This window comes from Meriones unguiculatus, chromosome 12, assembly GCF_030254825.1.
Source record: "Meriones unguiculatus strain TT.TT164.6M chromosome 12, Bangor_MerUng_6.1, whole genome shotgun sequence".
NCBI lineage: Eukaryota > Metazoa > Chordata > Mammalia > Rodentia > Muridae > Meriones > Meriones unguiculatus.
Genome location: NC_083360.1, coordinates 60,365,865 through 60,385,707, shown reverse-complemented (window position 1 = coordinate 60,385,707; position 19,843 = coordinate 60,365,865). Strand labels below are relative to the sequence as shown.

At 40.4% G+C, this 19,843-nt stretch overlaps 1 protein-coding gene across 1 annotated transcript in view; it reads right to left on the bottom strand.

The window, feature by feature from the left end:
- Positions 1–2,078: 2,078 nt before the first annotated feature.
- The window catches only part of Lurap1l (leucine rich adaptor protein 1 like), a 40,461-nt gene continuing 22,696 nt past the window's right edge, over positions 2,079–19,843 (bottom strand). The window contains exon 2 of the mRNA XM_021627542.2: positions 2,079–2,820. Coding sequence (XP_021483217.1) covers positions 2,446–2,820 — 375 coding nt within the window. The 3' untranslated portion in view covers positions 2,079–2,445. The remainder of the gene's footprint in view (positions 2,821–19,843) is intronic.

The following is a 19,843-nucleotide window of genomic DNA, read 5'->3' as shown; positions in this document are numbered from 1 at the left end:
GACTAGAGGATTTGGGCTAACAAGAAGAAAGTGCCGCTTACTTAATTTGGGATGAGGGTGAATGGGTCTAGATATGATAGAAGGAGTTACCTGTCAGAAAATAAGTATGGAACCTATGTAGGCAGATGGACGTGGAGAGTGGAGTTGTAGAAAGAGACTGTGAGATGCCACATATGTTTAAAAATCTCAGCACATAGAGGTCATGTAAAAGAGTATCATTGAATAAAACTCCCAGAGTGAGCCTTTAGCAAAGAACAGAGCCCAGCACACTGGGGATTTGGAGACCAGAAAAAGAAGGGAGAGCTACAATGGCGTCTGGACAATCAAGCAACATGGAAAGAGGGGAAAGCAACAGTCTGGATCTAGATGAAGACAGACTTTAAAAAACGGAGTGACCAGATTATCAACTATTGCTGATATGTTAGTAAGATTCAGTATCTCCAAAGTGGTGTTAGTTTTATCATCATGTGACTATGTTTTGGTGGAGCTGGGAAAACAAATTATGTAATTAAGTTATTTGTGTTTATTCAAGAGCCTTACAACCCACCCAACTGCAAGGAGTCTTTGCTGCATCTCTGAGCATTGAAGAGTATTTATGTAGAACTCTAAACTCTAACTCCCTGCAGTGGAGAATAGTGCCAAATGTATATTATCATTGCTGTGCCTGAATTGCTTTTGGTCAATCACTTCAATTTTATTAAAAGACTAGCAAGTTCATAAAATAGATTAACGTAACCCATGCACATTCCAATTTCTGTGGCAAACTCAGTATAGGCAGAATAATTTGGAAAACACTGCTGCTTTAATTTTTTAGCCCACTTCTTCATGGTGCTAACAAAGACAGAATATCAAAAGCTCAAGGACAGAGGTTCGTGATTGAGAATTCTTTGTTGAAAATGAGACACTTCTATACATTCATTCCCATGAGACCAATGAACATTACTAATGAATCTTGTTTATTGCACATTCCTGTTAGTGAAATTAGGTGTGAAAACATTGTTGTAGGATAACTGATTCTAGTATACAAACCGTACAATATTTGCTAGATTTGGTTGGGGAGGAAGAAGCCAGATGTGGTACTGGTAGTGTATGGCTGGGGTAGATAGATGGACCTCCCAGTTCAAAGCTAGCCCAATCTATAGAGCGATTTCCAGGACAGCCAGGACTACATAGAAAAATACTGTTTCAAAAAAGAACATAGAATAAGTAGTAAGATTATATAATATTGAAACTCATTGTTCATGGAGGACAAAAGAAGCTAAAGTACTCTACCACTGCTTCTCCGGGCCACTCATAAAACACAATGTCAAAGTCAACACTGCTCATATACTTCTCTCACACTGTGAGCTTCAGGTTTTTCTCATTTCCTTGCTAAAGAAGTGATATAAATGGTAGTATGGACAAACAGTTGGGGAAGCTGGTTTGAAGAGGAAGGTATAAGAAATTTGCAAGACTGACTTTACAGTCTGAAGCTACAGTCTGAGACAGCAACTTGCTGGTGTATAGCTTGTTCTAGGAAACTGTTGGGATTTAAAGATGTTAGAATTTGCTCTTTTTGTCTCTTCTATTGCTACCTGCCAACTTCATTCTTATTAAAGATAGTCTCTTCACCATGCTGTCGACATATGGCTATATACTTCTGCTTGAAATCCATCAGTCCCAGTTCAAAGGATGAGTTCGCTGAGGAGTTACAATGTGTACTCCTAAGTTTTAATATGATAAACAAGCTGTGCTAAGAATTTCCTGGTTTGCTTCCAGATTAAAACTAAACAAAACAGCCAATCAAACAGCCTTTACTAAATTGAAAATAAAAGTAGAGAGAAAATGGGAAATATATGAGGAATAATTGGCAAATGGCCAACTCCTTACTTCCTTGTTCTGCATATGAGATTTAAAGGAAGAACTTGGAAGTTCAACCTGGGAACTGGGAGACACTGATTACCTGGAAAATATTCTAGCTTTAAAATAATGTCTAACTTTGTTAAAATAGTTTGTTTAATTTAATATACAAACAAGAAAACATCTTCATATCTTCTGGCACATAGACATCTCAAATCATTCAAGAACACAAACAATAATAGGAAGTTATCAGGCTTTGGTTTATTGTAAAATTTAGCAAACTTTTTCATATAATCCCTGACCCCTCGCTCTGAAACAAAAGCAGAAACAATTATTGCTTGTTCTTTCCCCTCTACTTTGTCTGTGCTACTGTAAGAGAAGGGAGAAAATTATTACAATAAATAAAAATAGAGTTGTAACAGAGAAAAATAAATCAGTCTAGATGAGAAATATTAGGAGCAACAGAAATACCATTAAGCAGTTTAAAAATAAGCTTCTTTAAAAAGGTTGCCTTATTAAAATAAATCACACCAAAAATATAGCAGCAGAGAAGAAGGATACATACAAGGTAATTGCACACCAGTCCCATGCAAAAAAACTAGATCATTAGCCAAAGCAGTAGTATTCAGAATCCAACTTGGGATGCTTGTGCAGAGCCTGTGAGTCCTCTATGATGGAGCTATCACTGAACTGATCTAAGTCCGAAGGGGTCTGATGGCCTGGTACATCATCTGCCAAAGTGTCCAGGTAGCTCCCTACTGAGATGCCATCCAGCCCATCACTACCGTCATGGAGGCTGTTGTAGCTGCCACGTAAGGAGGTGCTCTGGCTCTCTAGCAGACTACACAGGCTGCCACTGAGACTGCTGCCTCGGCTGGTGATGGTGGCTTTTTCCTCAATCATCCACTTGATGGACTCGATGCTCTCATTGATGAGGAGCAACTGGCGCATGAGCTTTACATCAGTGGCTCTGAGGTTAACCTATGGCAGAGAAGAAGAGAAGAAAGATGATAGTTATACTATGTTCTAGAAAAAAAATCTTAAATTAGCTTATATCCTATGTACTGCACTCAACAAATTTAAATTCACAAGATTAAAAAAAGCAAGCAAGCTCTTCTTTCACCCTCTTTGGAAACTGTTGACTCCTAGTAGCAGAATCCAGAACTTGTTCCTGACATATGTATTTGCCCCCTAACTACCCAATGAAACCCCATCATATTTCTGACCCCAAACAAGCTCCTTGAACACACCCATCAAATGGCAAGTAATCTGTTAAGAAATGCATTGTCCTACTGGATTAATTTAAAACTTGTCTATGATAATTCTGTACTGTGTGTTACAGTCAGGAAATTGAAGAAATGAAGGAATCCTCATTAGTTTTATTAGAAACCTCTCCTTGTTAAAAGATAGCATGTCAGGCAACATTATAAACAATCAACATCCATTAGAAAAATCTGATTACCCTGTGCTGTAGGCATTATTACTTTCTTCTTTCACAAAGAACTGAGATCCACAGAAAGAAAAAGTTAAGAATAAGTAGAGACTGCAATCCTTCTGATTTCATCCACATAAAGAACGGTAGGTAATGCCTGTGCGGCTAAGGACAATCAACCTGTGTGGCAGAGACCGGCCTGGCCACAAGAGGGCCTACTCACACCCATTCCAGTTTTGGAAATAAATTTCCATTCTTCCACTTTGTATAGCAACCCAAAGAGCTGGCCATGCCAATTCTTTTTTTAAGACATAGGACTAATTCAGATATGTAGGACTCTATACTTATCAAAGGCATTCATTCTTGAGTGACTCAAACCACAAAAAGAAGCCTATTGTCATCAGAAATACGCCTTCATGCAAAAGGACTTCCTGCTGAGGAGTTAATCCATAACTGCACGTGAACTTTGGATTGAGTGAACATGTGAACAAACTGGGAGGGAACAAATCTCCACCAGAGAGCAGCTGGGGACAGTGTTCTGTGAATAGAGAATACTTGCCTTATAAGTGTTCTGGTTTCAACCCTACAAGCTAAACAGAGATACAGAGAGAAAGGGGGGAGGGGAGACAAGGAAGGAAGAAAAAAGTTTCATTCCAGAATACAATTTTCAAAAAATAATGAAAATATAAGTGGAAATACAAGAAGTACAGAGTACACTTAAAAAAAAAAAAACTTGAATTCACTAAGATATTAAAGCAACTTCTGCATCTCCTTAGCAAAAAAAACATAAAGAATAAATCATACAGACAGTAACAGGTTAAAATTAGTTCTCTCTATGGTGTTCTCAAACAGAAGGGTATGAACTCAGTAAATCTCAAATTGTTTACTATTATTTCTTATTATGCTGCTTCAATGGCCTTGCAATGACTATGACCAAGATGGAGGCTTTCTGAGTCTTCATATTCACATTTACCCATATAACTTGTAAGTCATGAAGACAGCGTTCAAATTATAAGTAATACAAATATTTAAAAATATTAACAATGTACATAGGTCCACTGATGAACACAAAAGCAGTGAGTTAAACTTGTATAAAATTCTTCAGTAAGCCCTTGAAGCTGAAAGAATTTCCCATGCCACTACAGGCATGGGACAAGATCAACATGATCATTTTTCAACCATTCTCCAATTGGACAATAGATGCCTGTTACTGTATGCCTCCTTTACCCCATGAAAACAGCCCAACTGGGCCGACTTCTGAGCATCTAGTAATGGACCATCACCACTCTTCATTTCTGCAAAGCCTCCTTATTCTTCCAGGTGGGTTGTTCCCAGTTTACTGACTAGAGTTTCCTCTGTTGATTCACAAAGCTTCTGCAAGCACTTTATGTTTCTACATAATATTGAGGAATTGGTGCCATTGCATGCTATGACTGATTTGCAATATACATCACAAACAAATGTGTGTATATATATTGGTCTTCTCAATTAACCAACAAGGCCCTTAAAGAAGCCATTTTCATTGTTCTCCTATATCATATTCTTTCCAAAGCACTTTTAAAGAATTTTAGTCCTATTTTAAGATCTTTGACATACCAGCCCTTAAGGTATGAATAAACTCACACTTCCAGAAACTGTATCACTCACGGGTTAATACGTACTAAGAGTACATTTTCTGTCAGCAATTTTGGTCTTAGTGGTAGTATCTAATAGACATTCTTTTTTTCAATTTTACTGGGCAATAGAATAAAAAGGAAGTAGAGTATGAAGAAACAAAAGCTCCCTTTGACCATGAGATGATTTAAGTAAGAAAATCTTTTGCTTCTAAAAGCAAAACACTCAGAGGCTATTGAGTCATTGTTGGGGGAGGGGTATGAAAGTACTGTGGTTGAAATCATTACTGTAGGTAATGATTACAGATGTAAGTGTGTGTAACCGTGTGTCCTCCAGGGCAGAAAACAGTGTCTGTCTGGGTGTGCTGGTTCCTGGGACTGGCTGCCGGTGTGTTCCAGGAGTCCTTGTCTGTTACTCCGGGCGTTCTTCTAGAACTAAGGTGTGGTTATAGTACTGATGAACCCTGGAAGTATGAGCAAACCACTAAAAACTGACTCAGTGTTACTCCTGTCTTTAGTGGCTGCCCCCACCTTTTCATGCTGTGATTCATTTCAGTCCCTGTGATGACTACACCAAGAACAGTGGCAGAAACCTATGGTTCTCTCAGTTGGGGCCTTATTAGTCGTATGACTTTCCTCTGAGGATACTGAGAGGTGAGACCTTCCTAAAGCCATAGGCTCACTGTCACCACTGTGAACCCTATTCCTAATTAAACAGTTCCCAAACCCAGTTGGACTGCATTTCATGATTATTGTTTCCTGTGTAATAACTTCTAGTTTATTTGAATCAACTTGTGTATTCCTTGTGCATCAATGACTTTTGGAGTATACAAGAAACTCTGCCTGATCATCACTGCTTACTAAGACTTAGAGGAGCACTTGGTACATAGTATCTATTCAGTCAAGATCTGTCGAAAGACTGTACACTGGCTATGCTCCAGAGTGTACCCCTGGCCAGAAGCCTGGAGCTTTGTGTGTGTTGGTTGTATAAGAGTTGAAAGGAAGAAGTCATCAGAAAGAAACACCCATAGGACTGAAACACTCCCAAGCACATAATCCAACTTCTATTCATTCACAGGACATTCACATTCTGGCACTGAATAACTGCTATAGACTGTCCCTAGCTTAAATTTACAGAGTATAAAAAAGCATCCCAAAGGGAAGCGGACTTCAAGCTGTGAGTCACAGTGCACACATGGTTCTGTTTGCTCAGGGGTGGTAGCTTGTTCTAGCACAGAACAGGTGTTCTGCAAACACCCAGTGAAAGGAACTGAACAAAGAGACCAAACAAATCACGTGTCTCCTTCCCCAGGACAAGTGTCTGGACTGACTGATTCAAAGCAATGTCAATATCTTCTTTCCCTCCTCACTCCCCACACCCTGTTCTGATCTCTACAACTCCTGCTCTGTGGTTGGCCTTCACACAGAGTCTTATAGTCTTCAAGTGTGTGCCAGACAGGTCTTCAGCTTCTGGGGAAAGTGCTGAAACGTCATGTCATTTCTGACAAGTCATGGGCTGGGTTTATATACTCTTGAAATGAAGGATCTAGAAAGAGCAATAATTCCTAAGAACACATTTTTCAAGATCTGGTTTATTCCTAACAATCCTTTTTAAAACCATTTAAAAACTACTTTTCTTTATTTCTGTATTTATCTGTGGAGAGGGTGAGTACACAGGTGTCCTAGCCATGAGTACAGGTCATTCGATAGTCAATTCTTTCTTTCCACCATGTGGGTCTCAGGGATCACTGGCCTTGGCAGAAAGCATATTTACTGCCATTTACCAAGCCACCTCACTGTCCCCTTTTATATGAAAAAATGCAACAGTAATGAATTAGCAATGATGGAATCCAAGCAACAATAGGGTCAAAATTTTAATTAACCAAAGAACTGAGGGGGCTGGAGAGAACTGGCTACTCTTCCACAGGACTAGAGTTAAGTTTCTAGCATCCACAGGGTGACTTACTATCATCCCTTACTCCAATTTCACAGGATCTGAGGGCAGTAGGCCTACAAGTGGTGCACAGACAAACATGCAGGCAAACATCCATACCCATAAACAAAAATAAATATATATTTTTTAAATCAGAGAATTGATCCATACTTAAGGAACATGGACCAAGGTCCAAGTCCTTGACATCATCTATCTGTGATCTGTGGGTAGACAAGCTCAGTGTGTAGGACTTCCCTAAATCAAAGAAAAATCTTGAGGTTCTAATTCAACTCTAAAGGAGCCGAGGGGCTTGTTAAGAACGGCAAAAGGGGAACAGGTACTATTTCTGACAGGAACTCAACTCCCCACCCCCCAAGGGAGGAGCAGTCCTGCTAGGCCACAGAGGAGGACTTTGCAGCCAGTCCTGAAGATACCTGATAAAACAGGGTCAGACGAAAGGGGAGGAGATCCTCCCCTATCAGTGGACTTGGAAAGGGGTAGGAAAGGAGATGAGGGAGGGAGGGTGGGATTGGGAGGGATAAGGAAGCAGGATACAGCTGGGATACAGAGTTAATAAAATGTAACTAATAATAAAAAAATAAAATTAAATAAAAAAAATGGCAAAGCAAGTTCTATGAAACAAAGAGGAATGCTGATAACGGACACTGAATTCAGCCAAGTAGCCCCTTACATGCTTGTCTCCGTTTCTCACTGAGGTTTCATTTCAGGTATTATTTTATGAGGAAGCATGATTTCTTTTGTAGAAAATCCCAGGTTTTCCTTCCATTTTGACATATTATTCTTCTTCCTTGAGGCTGTGTAATTACAAAGTCATTTTTGCTACTAGGAAATCATGAGGGACATAAGGATACAGCTGCTCAATAGCTTCAGCATGGAGGGTAGCTAGCAAACAACTCACAGCTAAAACTGAAATTCAAAGTCAACACGAATTTGAATTAGCTTATCACAAATTGTGTGATAATAATTTGGACTCTCACCACTTAATAAAAATCATATTTATGTTCCAAGGCAAACATTTTATTTATTTATTATTTTATGAGTGTGTTTATATGAGGCATATATACATATACATATATGTCTTCACATGTGTGCCACAGGATGCACGTGGAGATCAGAGGGAAACTTTCAGGAGTCAGTTTTCTCCTTCCACAAAGAGTTCCAGAGACTAAATTCAGGTTATAAGGCTCGCACAGGAAGTATTTCTACAGGATAAGCCTTGTGCCACATACCCTTTTAAAAATAATGTCTTTAAATCAATGAGCTGCTGAAGGTATATTCAAACAGGGCATTTCTCACTTGAGGACTAGATAAGATGCCTCTCATAAAGTCCTCTGTCTTGTCCCTTTTATAGACTAACCAACGTCAAGCTGAGTAAACAAATAAAGCCATCCCCCGGTTACATGTTACAACTGTAAAACCCATGATATGAATCCCAAATGTTCTGAAAGCTATAGTATGAATTAAGAAATGTTTTAGCAAGCCCACCATTAAGCTCATGGGACAGGAAAAGGAGGTCAGATGTGCCTTCTAACGTCATGCACTCCTCCTAGTTTCCAACTAGAAGAAACAATAAACATCTGTATCTTTCTTTTTCCCTCCCAGTTATAGCTGGAGAAAGTATTTGATTCTGGACAATTCTCTTTTATAGTCATATTCATCTCCCACTTTCTTATTATACTTACTTTTACATACATTTGAATTGTAAGTATGAAACGAAGGGATGCTGGAAAGGTGCCTGGAATATTGCTTTTTCAGCAGCTTATCCTAGCTTATTGTCTTAGAATTTCTACTACTGTGATGGAATGCCCTGACCAAAATAACTTGTGGAGGAAAGGGCTTATTTCACCTTACACTCTCACATCCCAGTGCATTCACAAAGAAAATCAGGAGAGTAACATGGAGACAGGAATTGAAGCAGAGGCCATGGAAGAGTGCTGCTTACTGGCTTGTTCCTCATGGATTGTTCCTCCTTACACACCCGGGACCACCTACCCAGGGGAACCACCCACAGTGGGCTGGGCCCACTCACATTAGTCTGATGAAAACAGTTTTTGATTGTGATTCCCTGTCCCAAATTACTCTAGCTTATGTCAAATTGACATAAAACTATCCCGGCATGCATATCCCCACTGAGTGACCTCCTGGTATCCAATTCTGTTCCTCCTCCAAGTTTATCACATAACCATTTGATGATCAAGGAGATTTTTCTGCCTACTCAGGCTTAGATTCTCCAGAAGGTTTATTGACATGCTGTATTACACAGCATGCCTCTTTAGCTGCCTTTCTCAGCAGATCTACGAGGACACTGCTGTCTCTCTGTAGTCTGGGAAGACACTATATGACATTTCTATAATCTGGCTTTTGTTTCGAACCTCCAGAAGAAAAGCCCGTGACCGGTCATGTCTTTCTCATTCAGTTCAAAATTTAGAGCAAAATTTGTTTCTAACTGAAAAATGGGGTGGAGGTTGTTTATATATCAGCCATCTTTGCCATCCTTCATTTATATTGCTCACTCATAGAATTAAATAGTTTGTTCTTCTCCCAAAGTCTTATAGCTGAGTAATTTCCCAAGGACCACATTACAGACAAAAGTGCTGCCATCAGTACAGCTGACCAATGACAGTTTTGATGACTCAGAAGCTCAGTTTGGTTGTTTGAGAGAGGTACAAGTGACTTCATTGAATCTGAAGCTAGTTCCCGCAGGAGGCTAGCTGGTCAATACTGAAACTCCTGGTGAATCTTTTCATTACTAAAGGGAGCAACACAGCTTTTCCTTCTTATCCCATCAGGTGGAATCTCATGGATTGAAAGTTAGCTTTACCTGTTCATGTCCGAAGCATCATTGAGCCTAATACAGCAGACTGAAAATTGCCTGAGCCAAGATGTATGTAGAGTGAATTAGCAAACATGTCCCACATCCACAACAGAGAAGCTGGTCCACACAGACCATAGATCAGAAATGTGTCCATTAACATAAATATTCTGTATACCCAGCTTTCCAGGTTAAACCTTAAAGCGGTATTTCCAAAAAAGATTGAGGTCATAGTGTTGTGCTTCTCTGTTATCTGTAGTGACCAGGTTTATGTTATAAGAGGAAGACTCAGGGTTACAAGTGTTCAACAGCCAAATCGCTAGCCAATACATAAACACGTATGTAACTGTTTACTGGGTTATCCTGTGTCTTATGTGCTAGCTAGAGTTGTCTGAAAATAGAAATCCTCACCTGAGAAAACGCCTCCATAAGACCCTGTTGTAAGGCATTTTTTAAATTAGTGATTGATGGGGAAGAGCCCAGCCCATTTTGGGTTTGGGTGCCATCCTTAGACCAATGGTCCTTTCTTGGTTCTATAAGAAAGCAGGGTTGTCAAGGGAACAGAACTATAATCTTCTATTTTATAGTTAACCTCTTTAAATTCTTAACATTGCATTTATATTTATTTATTTAATAAGTTTTTGTATATGAAAACTTTACCTGTATGTTTTTCTGTGTGCCATGTGCATGCCTGGTGCCTAGTCATGTTAGAAGAGGGTATCAGATCCCCAGGACTGGAGTTAAAAACAGCTGTGAGCCAGCAACCGTGTGGAGACTGGGAACTCAATGCAGGTCCTCTGCAAGGGCATCATGTGCACTTAACCACGAGCCAGCTCTCCAACCACCTCTTTCATTTTTTAATGTTATCCATTATTACATCTTTTGGTCTCGGCCCTTATGTCCTGTACATATTCCTTATTCCACCAACTGTATTCTCAGTCTGATAACTGCATCCAAGTCATACTCTAAGGATCTTTGCTTTTCACCCATCTGTTGAATAAGGGAGAAGGGAATTGCCAGGAAAACTAATCTTTAAGTTAGTAAAACATAACCAGAAAGTAAGTAAAACTGAGAAGACAGCTTCTCCAACAGATTAAAGTGAGTGGGCCCTATTCCTAGGAAAGGGTTCTCCTACTGTGAGGGGAGGTGTGAGCTATCAACTTGATACAATCTAGACTCAACTGGGAGGTGGACCTCTGGCAAAGGCAGGGTTATGTTGATTAAGATAACTGAGGTGCGAAGACCTGCCCATTGTAGTACCATTCCCTGGGCTGTGGATCTTGGACTGTGTAAAGTAAAGAAAGCGAACTAAGCCACAACATGCATTTGTTGCTCTATGCTTCTTGACAGCAGTGCTCCAGCTCCAGCACGCTCCTTTCCCTGTGACTTCTGTGCAGTGGTGGACTATAACCTACGTATGAGCAAAATAAGCCTTTTCTCCTTCAAGCTGCTTTTTTCTGTGTGCTTTTTTTCAGCCACAGGAAAACAAAGACATATAAAAGCTTGGACATATAAACGGACCTCCTAAGAATCTTTCTGAAATACAGACTTTGCTTACTAGTTCCATGATTCTGCATTTCAAACAAGCTCTCTGCTCATACTAACTCATAGGAAGCCTAGAAAGTGTACCTCCACTATTCCCTCTCCTTTGGTAGTTCTTGTGGACCCCCACAGATCAGACCAATTGCCTGGTTTCTAAAGAGTAGTGTGACAACCCATCTGAGAACAAAGAGCATGGCTTCTGCTTGAAGAAAGCCCCTTTCCCAGCTGTGAATAGCCTTATTCTGAGATCCACATAGTAAGAAACTGAGCTCCATGCAACAGCTAGCCAGGGTGAAAGGCCTGTTCACCACCACCACCAACAACAACAACCACCACCCACCCTCCGAGCCCCTCAGTAAGCCTGGAAGTAGATTCTTCCAAAATCAAGCCTTGAGATGCCTGCAGCCCCCACTCCCATCTCCACCCTGCGCCTTGATTGGTGTCTGTGAGAATCTCTGAGCCCAGGGTACTCCATTAAAATGAGTCCATACTCAGAACTCACAGAAACTCTAAAACAGTTTGCTTTTTCATGTTGTTGAGTTTGGGGGGAACCTGAGTCACTAATAAATTAATAGATGCTGTGATAATCTGCCCACGCTTAGACCAGCAAGGGCCTGGAGGTCTTTCGGGCCTGTGGATAACTTGGGAGAACGGCAGGCCACTGTGTCTATGGAATGCTGCTTTTCTAATATCTAACAGCTGGGTGTTTACTGAACAAGTAAGTAGTTAAGTATTTATTGGTGAAAACAAAGAATATTCCAGGTAAGGTAAGGTCAATATTTAAATAGCTATCTGGATTTCCCACGGGGCAAACTTTGCTCACCAGAGAATGCTGTTCTTATACTGAGGAACCATAGTGAGAGAAATGGTTGATAATTAGGGACAGGGTAGATACACTCAATGGAGATCACTCACATGATAGTCTTGACGGTAAATAAAAAGTAAATAATTACACTGATTAGCAGATCTAAATTTACATTATAACATTCAGATACGATGTGAGGAAGAGCTTAGAACAAACTAAGATACGAACATAATAGCATAATTGCAGTTTCAATATTTATAATCTCTTTCAGTTGCAACATTTCTTTTCAAAATTATTCATTTAAGTCCAAGCACTTTGAGTTGGCCTCAAAAGAGTAAAAAGTTGGGAGGAACATACGATGGGAATAAGAGTTTCCTGTTGTGTCGCCTACTATAAACCAGACTTTTCTTTTCATGTTAATTCATTTTCTTTACACTAGGTCCCATAGAATGATCCTTTTGCATAGGGAACATAATTGAGCCACTGGCAATCTCACTGGGGTACTCATTTTCAACTATTGTTAGTGAATTGGCCCCATCTGACATCCATTATGGCACATGAGTCTCAGCCTTGTCTTATTTTTAATATAGTGGCCAACAGTGACTAAGGATTTTCACTTGGGGATTTCAGGCAGGTCTCTCCAGGTGGGAGCAGTGAGCTAAGCCACACTGGGTGGAGGCAATGGTTGGAAGGACAGCCAGGAAAAACACCTGCAATTTTCCAACACGCATTGCAGTACCTCGACTTTCTGCTCTCATGATTTATTCAGCTTCCCATGCCATATACTGAAATAGTAGCTTTAAATATCAATTTGTCAATAACTACGCCATCTCACACACACACACACACACACACACACACACACACACAACAACAACAACAACAATGATGAAGTTGATTATTCTCATGGTGTTTTCAGTCTGACAAGTTACAAACTGGTCTTCACAATAAGAAAAAAGCTGAACAAACTGCAGGTCAACAACATTCTTGGAATAACCAGAGAACTGAGGTCACAAGGCAAACGGCAACCTGGGACACAGATCAATAAAATCACTGCGTACAGAAACAGAAGTCCAGAAGCAGAAGGCCTGGAGCTAGGACCAATGTCACTAGCTATGTTTTAAAGGACAGCTTGTGGGTGGCTGGAGGCTCAGTGGCCCCTGCCTCTGAGTTAGGAATGGTCTCAAGAGCCCCACACTTTCAGTTCACCTCCAGAAGTCCTGCTGTGTTCTCATGGTCTCCTGGGTTTCCGGCAGGAGAAAAAACACTCTGAAGGTACATACTTCAGACCTTTCTGGTCTCCTTAAACAGGACTCATCTTAAAGCAAATTGTTAGGTTTTCCCTAAAGTATAACCTAGTCGAGAGGAGGAAACCATTCAAGTCAGGCTCATTACAGAACACTGCCATCGTCTACCGTCCCAGCAATCCAGCTACTACTGTTTAACCTAGGGGTTAAGACTGGAAGTGCTTCAGGCTTCTGATCCTGATGAAGATTGTCTAAGAAAAACGAGAGATAATAGCGTACCCAAAACAGGATTCCTGGAGGAAATTTTAGCCACTGAAATCCACAGCTAGAAAAAAAAAACAGTAAACAGAGCCTAACTCTGACTCATGCTAACACTGAGCCCCACTTACAAGGCTTCTTATCCATACCCAACAGAGGTCTAAAAACAGTCCAGAACAACATTAAAAAAAAAAAAGTGAACAAGGATAAGAAACTACCTCTGTGGCAAAATATTTAAACAAAAGAAATCTGAACTAGAGTACCTAAGTCCTAAGGGGAAGGGAAAAGTCAATACTACCAGAGGGAATTGCATAGCCACAGCCTTACCCTTACACAGTGAGGGAGAATCAGGCTAAAGGCAAAGCCTGGAAAGGCCTTCACAGTCCAGGCTGGGACAGCCAGCCTCTTCTACAACCCCCTGGCAACATACCACTTAGCAGACTTTGGTTGTTGATAGGAACAGCACTATCCAAAAGGGAAAGTTTTTATTTAGTTTTTATTAACAAACTTAACATTAGCATTATGAAGAGACTGGGTTTGAGGCACTCTGCTAATGCCCATAGAGATATGGAGACTGTCACCCCAACTGAAGAACATCAAAATCAAGAAATAATCCACACTACCTTATTATTATTATTTTCTTGTTGTTCTATGGGGCTATCAGAAAAGATTAAATTACTTCTATCATTTTTGCCATAAATTTCTAGACTTCCTTGAAAATAGACTTCTGAATCTAAACTTAAAATTTGTAATGTTATCTATGATTTGAAAATGATCAAAATACCCTCAATGATATGTTAAAATAGCTTAAGAGTATGACCTGATTATCTAAGGGAATTTTTTTTTCAGGTACTCTGCTATTTACTACCAAATTTTCTCAGACTTAAGAAGTTATAGGTGAACTTGGAAATTTGTGTCTCAAAGATGTGCAAATAAAGGACTTCAGCCAGGAATTAAAAACAAAAACAAACAAACAAACAAACCAAAAACATTGATAATCTCAAAAGCCGGCTTTATTGTTTCAAGGGACTTTTAAAAGTTGTATCTCTAAATTAGAAATTTGGAATTATGATTTTTTTTTTCTGAAAAAATATACAGCACATTTATCTACTTCAGGTTTCTAACTAAATGCCTCATCAATTTTTGATATGTGCCTTCTGAGTTTCTTGTGAAAGTGAATTTCTCCAGTTGCTGCTGCCACAGGCAAAGCCTGCCTGGAAAAGAACGGTGCGCTCACCTCTGCCATGAGAGCTGCTCATACAGAACTGCCTAACGCGCTCCTGGACTCTTGAAAGCAACAGGAAGATTCATAACTTCACCTTCTCAGGACTCATTTTCTTCTCGGTGTATTTTTGTTCTGGTTTGTTTGCTTTGTTTTTTCCAATCCTGACTACATGGCTCCATGTTTTATTTAACTCTGTGATCATCACATCATGTCCATTTCACAACTAGATAATGGCAGGGTTTAATTACATAGTCGAGTATACCTCAAAAACAAAACGTGTGTAAACAGCTACTTCAGTAGCTATAGAACATCAAGGCCAGGAAGAGTCTCACCCTCTCTATAACTTTGGAGCAACCTGGCAATCTGGTTTCATGATGAGATAACTTGAGGTCCCTGTGGGAAAACAGAAAACTGCTCAGGAAGTCTGGGAGGTAATGACGATATGGACAGTTGCTCTGTTGTCTGCTTGTCAATTTGCTAACATCTGTGGAGAAAACATTCCTTTTCAACTAAAGTGGAAAATAACTCTTTGAAATTGGTGGTCTCTTTTTTTCCTAGCATCCTGTGCCCAAGACCATGGAACTGAGATTTCATGTCCTATAGGTGGCTGTGGACTTAACTAAGAAAAAAAAATTTACCACTCACTAATAAAATTATGACCTGCAGGACTCGCAAGATGAATTAGTGGGTAAAGTCCCTTGGTACATAAGAGTTGAGCTAAGTTCAATACCCAGAAACCATATAAAAATATGCAAGTATGCTTGTGTGCATGAACACACAAACACACACACACACTATATATATATATATATATATATATATATATATATATATATACATATATATACATATATATATACATATATATACAAACAAATATTTTTGAAAGACTATGAGGGGCTGGAGAGATAGCTCAGTGGTTAAGAACACTGGTTGCTTTTCCAGAGGGCCTGAGTTTTATTTTCAGCATATACATGGCAGCTCACACCATCTATAGCCTCAGGGGACTGAACAGTGTCTTCTGACCTTCATATACATGCAGTGCAGTTACATACATGCAGGCAGAACACTTGTCCACATTAAAATATAAACATATTTTTTAAACTCCAAACTACAGCTGTTTATTGTTTTCAAGTATATAAGGCAGTATTTTAATCAAATAACTAAATCTACTCCAAGAATCCTTCTGATTTTCCCTTCGAAATATAAGCCCAAATTGAAGTAGAATTTAAAAATGTCTTTCGTAGTCCAACTCTTCTTGTGTTCTCTACAAGGGCTCTGGGTAAATGGTGTTCCATGAAGAAAGCTAGACAGCAGCTATAGAACAATCATGCTGTGATCCAACAGAAATATTTACAAATAACAAGAGAGAGAGATGGAGGCACTGGGTTTTCCAAATCCCAGCTGCAAGGAATTAAAAGAAGGAGGAGGAGGGAGAAGATTTCTGAAGACAAGATATTTCCTGGAGAACTTTTCCGACTGCTTTTCTCTAGATCATTGGAACTCTGGCCCTCAAAGTCTTTCTTTGTCTATCCTTTTCATCGCAATGTCTTAAGCAAAAGCTTGTTTTATGACTGTGTTTTTCTTTGTCTCTTTTGAAGAAACACGTTCTTTGATGGTATCAGCTGATAGCTCCTGAGAGGAATCTTATGAGAACTCACCCAGACACAGGTAGTTTCAGGATAGCATAGCTGATACAGAGAAGGCAGAAACACAGAAAGTGTGGCAGTGGTATAGCAACTGACCATTAAGTTTGTGTCCCTAGGCCTTCAGTTCACTGTTAATGTTAATTCATTCATCTCTCATTTTGTTCATTATAATAAAATAAAATTCATTTCAGTTGCCCAGCACAGACATACACTGAATTTAATACTTAAAGAAGAACTAAGTATATACTTCTTTTGGGTAGGAACAAGATAAATTCCATGAGAAAGAAGTGGATTGCTTTTATTTCTTTTGTATTTATGTCTGATTATCTGTCTCTAAGAATACAGGGAAAATGCCAGACCTAAGTACCTTTCTTCACAACCAGAACAGCAGACCAGAAGGTATGAAGTAGAAATTGTTCTCCATAGGGCCAAGAAAGCAGCAAGTCTGCAGTACCTCCAGCTGTGTCTGCTTCAGGTGTGTATGTTCCTGCTGTATGCTCCAGCTGTGTATGCTCCAGCTGTGTATGCGAAGCAGTTTAGTTCAGTCACGGTTCTGTGTCTGTGCAGATGTCATCAGATCCCACAGGTTAAGGATTTAGTCTCATTTCTAATTTGAGCTCCAGATTGTTTTCCCATGCTTCTGACCAACCAGCTACGTACAAACTAGGTTCCTGTGATTCTCCTCCTCACATTAAACAGTCTGCTAGTGTCCCCCACAGAACTCAGCGCAATGTCCTCCTTAGATTTACCAGTGTATTATAAAGGGTACTACAAAGGATGCAAGGTAAGAGAGAAGGTCTGAAAAACTTCCATGTTCTGTCTAACGCTCCATTCTCCAAGAGGCATGACAAGCTAACTGAAACTTTCCAAGACTTATCCTTTTATGTTTTCATGGACGTTTCAATATAAACTTGCTCAGCAAATATCACCGACCAACTTAATCTTCATCCCTTTACTTGCCTCAGAATTAGGGTTGTGAGCTGAAGTACCAATCATGTAATCATGCTGTAGTCTTCCAGTGGGGACCGGCTCCCATGCTGAAGCCATCAGTGGGCACCGGCTCCCATGCTGAAGCCATCAGTGGGCTGGTAGTCTCCAGTCTACTTACTGCCTTACTTCATTATTTTGGAGATTGAAAGGACTTTAGGAGCTTTATGGCAGAATGCATAAAGAGAGAACAGCCATAGACTTCACAACATCATATGTGATTCAGCATGTACCACATACTAAGTGTTTTAACGACTCTGCAATAATCTTCCTTACCTGCTTACATTATATTTCTACAAATAGCCTAATGACACTTAAAGTGCCCCCACAGAATATAAATGGCCTGAGTTATCTGCTCCTACCTCATCTTTTATACATATTTAAATACTCCTTTGCATGGTACCATTTTGAACAGTTATTATGCTTATTCTAAATTAATTTGGAGCCACGGAAATAGCCTTATCCCAAATATATTCTTTCTAATTTAGTTTTCTTCAACAGTTTCACTTTCATTCATTAAAGTAAGTTTACTGGGACATGTGACAGTTTGCTCACTTTCGAATGTGCTATGATGTGTCACGTGGATGTATACTCAGATCCCTTTCCAGAATAAAATGAAAATAGATTTAAAATAGAGGTGAAAGGTGCTTTGCTCTTTATTTGCTGTTTTGATGCTTTTTAACCTGAACATCTATTGATGGTATAGTTGAGGTTCTTGCTGAGAGCACAGAAACCTTGATTTTAGTTTTGTTGCCACGAGGAGGATAGCCTCCACTTAGATCACCTAGTCTTCTCACGCTCTTGTTGTCCTGCTGGATAGATTCTCATCTATCTATACGTGGGGACTGTGGACCATGCCACCAAGGAATCTGGCATGGAAATAGAGCAAGGTGGAGTATGTTCAAACCCCGGAAATCTCAACCCTTAAGGGCCGACCCCTTCTTATTCGGAGCCTGCGTGTCCTGGCACATGTAGCCTTGACCCTCTACCTCGGAAATTCTCAAGGTGATCAGGTAGCCTGGCACCTAGAATTTCTCTCCACGCAAACAGAGCATCACCAGCATCCCAGCCCAAACCGGTGGTATACGCCCACCCTGGAATCCCTTCCCACACCCACAAGGTTCATGTCCCTTATCCATTCTGAATAAACCTGGAGTCCCGGCCCACATTCCCAAGGTTCATATACCCCTTACCTACTCTGAATAAACGGGCACAAGCTGTTTCACAGACTATTTCTGAGAGTTGGTGTATCTCTGCTAAATGACGGTAACGCTTGGAGAGCAGCTTCAGAAAGGACTTTCTTTCTCCAGGCATTCTCTGCTAGACCTGGACCCCTCTGACAACCTGCCTGGCTAGGCTTCGTTTCTTTCTCCGGTGCCTGGACGCTCCAAGGGAGGAAGCAGATCCCGGGCTACTATCGCATGTAAGAGCTGTAACTGCAAGTCTCAGCATCTGTACCAATGGGCAGTTTGATCGTCATGTGGGTCCCCTAGTCAGTTGAGCGGGTGCTGCTTATGACATGAACCTGTTGCCTGTTTTTCATCACTTCGCCCTAACCAGTTGCCTTGCCTGGCCTCAATGGATGAGGATGAGCTCAGTCCTGATGAGACTTGATATGCTGGGGTGGGCTAGGGTGAGTCCTCTTTCCTTAGGAGAAAGGGGGGGGATAGGGAGAAGAAGGTGGGAAAGGGGGACAGAAAGAAGAGGAGAGAGGGGGATGTAAAGTGAATATATAAATTTAAAAAAAATTAAACTGACGACTGTTGGGGAAAGAAAAATAACACAGTAGTTAAAAGTTTGAACTCCAGAGCCCCTAGACATGGTTTCAAATTCAGCTGTACTTTCTTAATAAAACTGAGTAAACTTTGGGGAAGAACTCCCCTCAACATTACCCTCCAGAGACAGATTCCAGCCCCAGCCATTCTGGGCTCTGCTTCATCTTTCTCAGTGTGCAGCAGCGCCTGGACACTCCCGAGGGAAGAAGCGGAACAAGGAACCACAAGAATACTGAAGACATTCTCAAAATTACTTCTAGCCCCCAAATGGCATGGATCTCAAAAAACAACCAACGAACGAACAAACAAACAAACAAACAAATACCAACAACAAACTCGTTAGAAGTTCAAGACCACTGTAGAAGTTTGCAAAGAAAAGGGAAGGACTCTCCCCTTGCTCCATAACACAACAGAATCACCTGACATTGGTTCTTTTTTTTTTAATTTTATTTTTTTCTTATCAGTTACATTTTATTAACTCTGTATCCCAGCCATGTCCTGATCCCTCATTCTCTCCCAGTCCCTCCCTCCCTCCCTCATCTCCACCGTGCTTCTTTCCAAGTCCACTGATGGGGGGGACCTCCTCCCCATTCATCTGATCCTGTTTTATCAGGTATCTTCAGGACTGGCTGCAAAGCCCTCCTCTGTGGCCTAACAGGACTACTCCTCCCTTGGGGGGTGGGGAGGCCAAAGAGCCAGTCATTG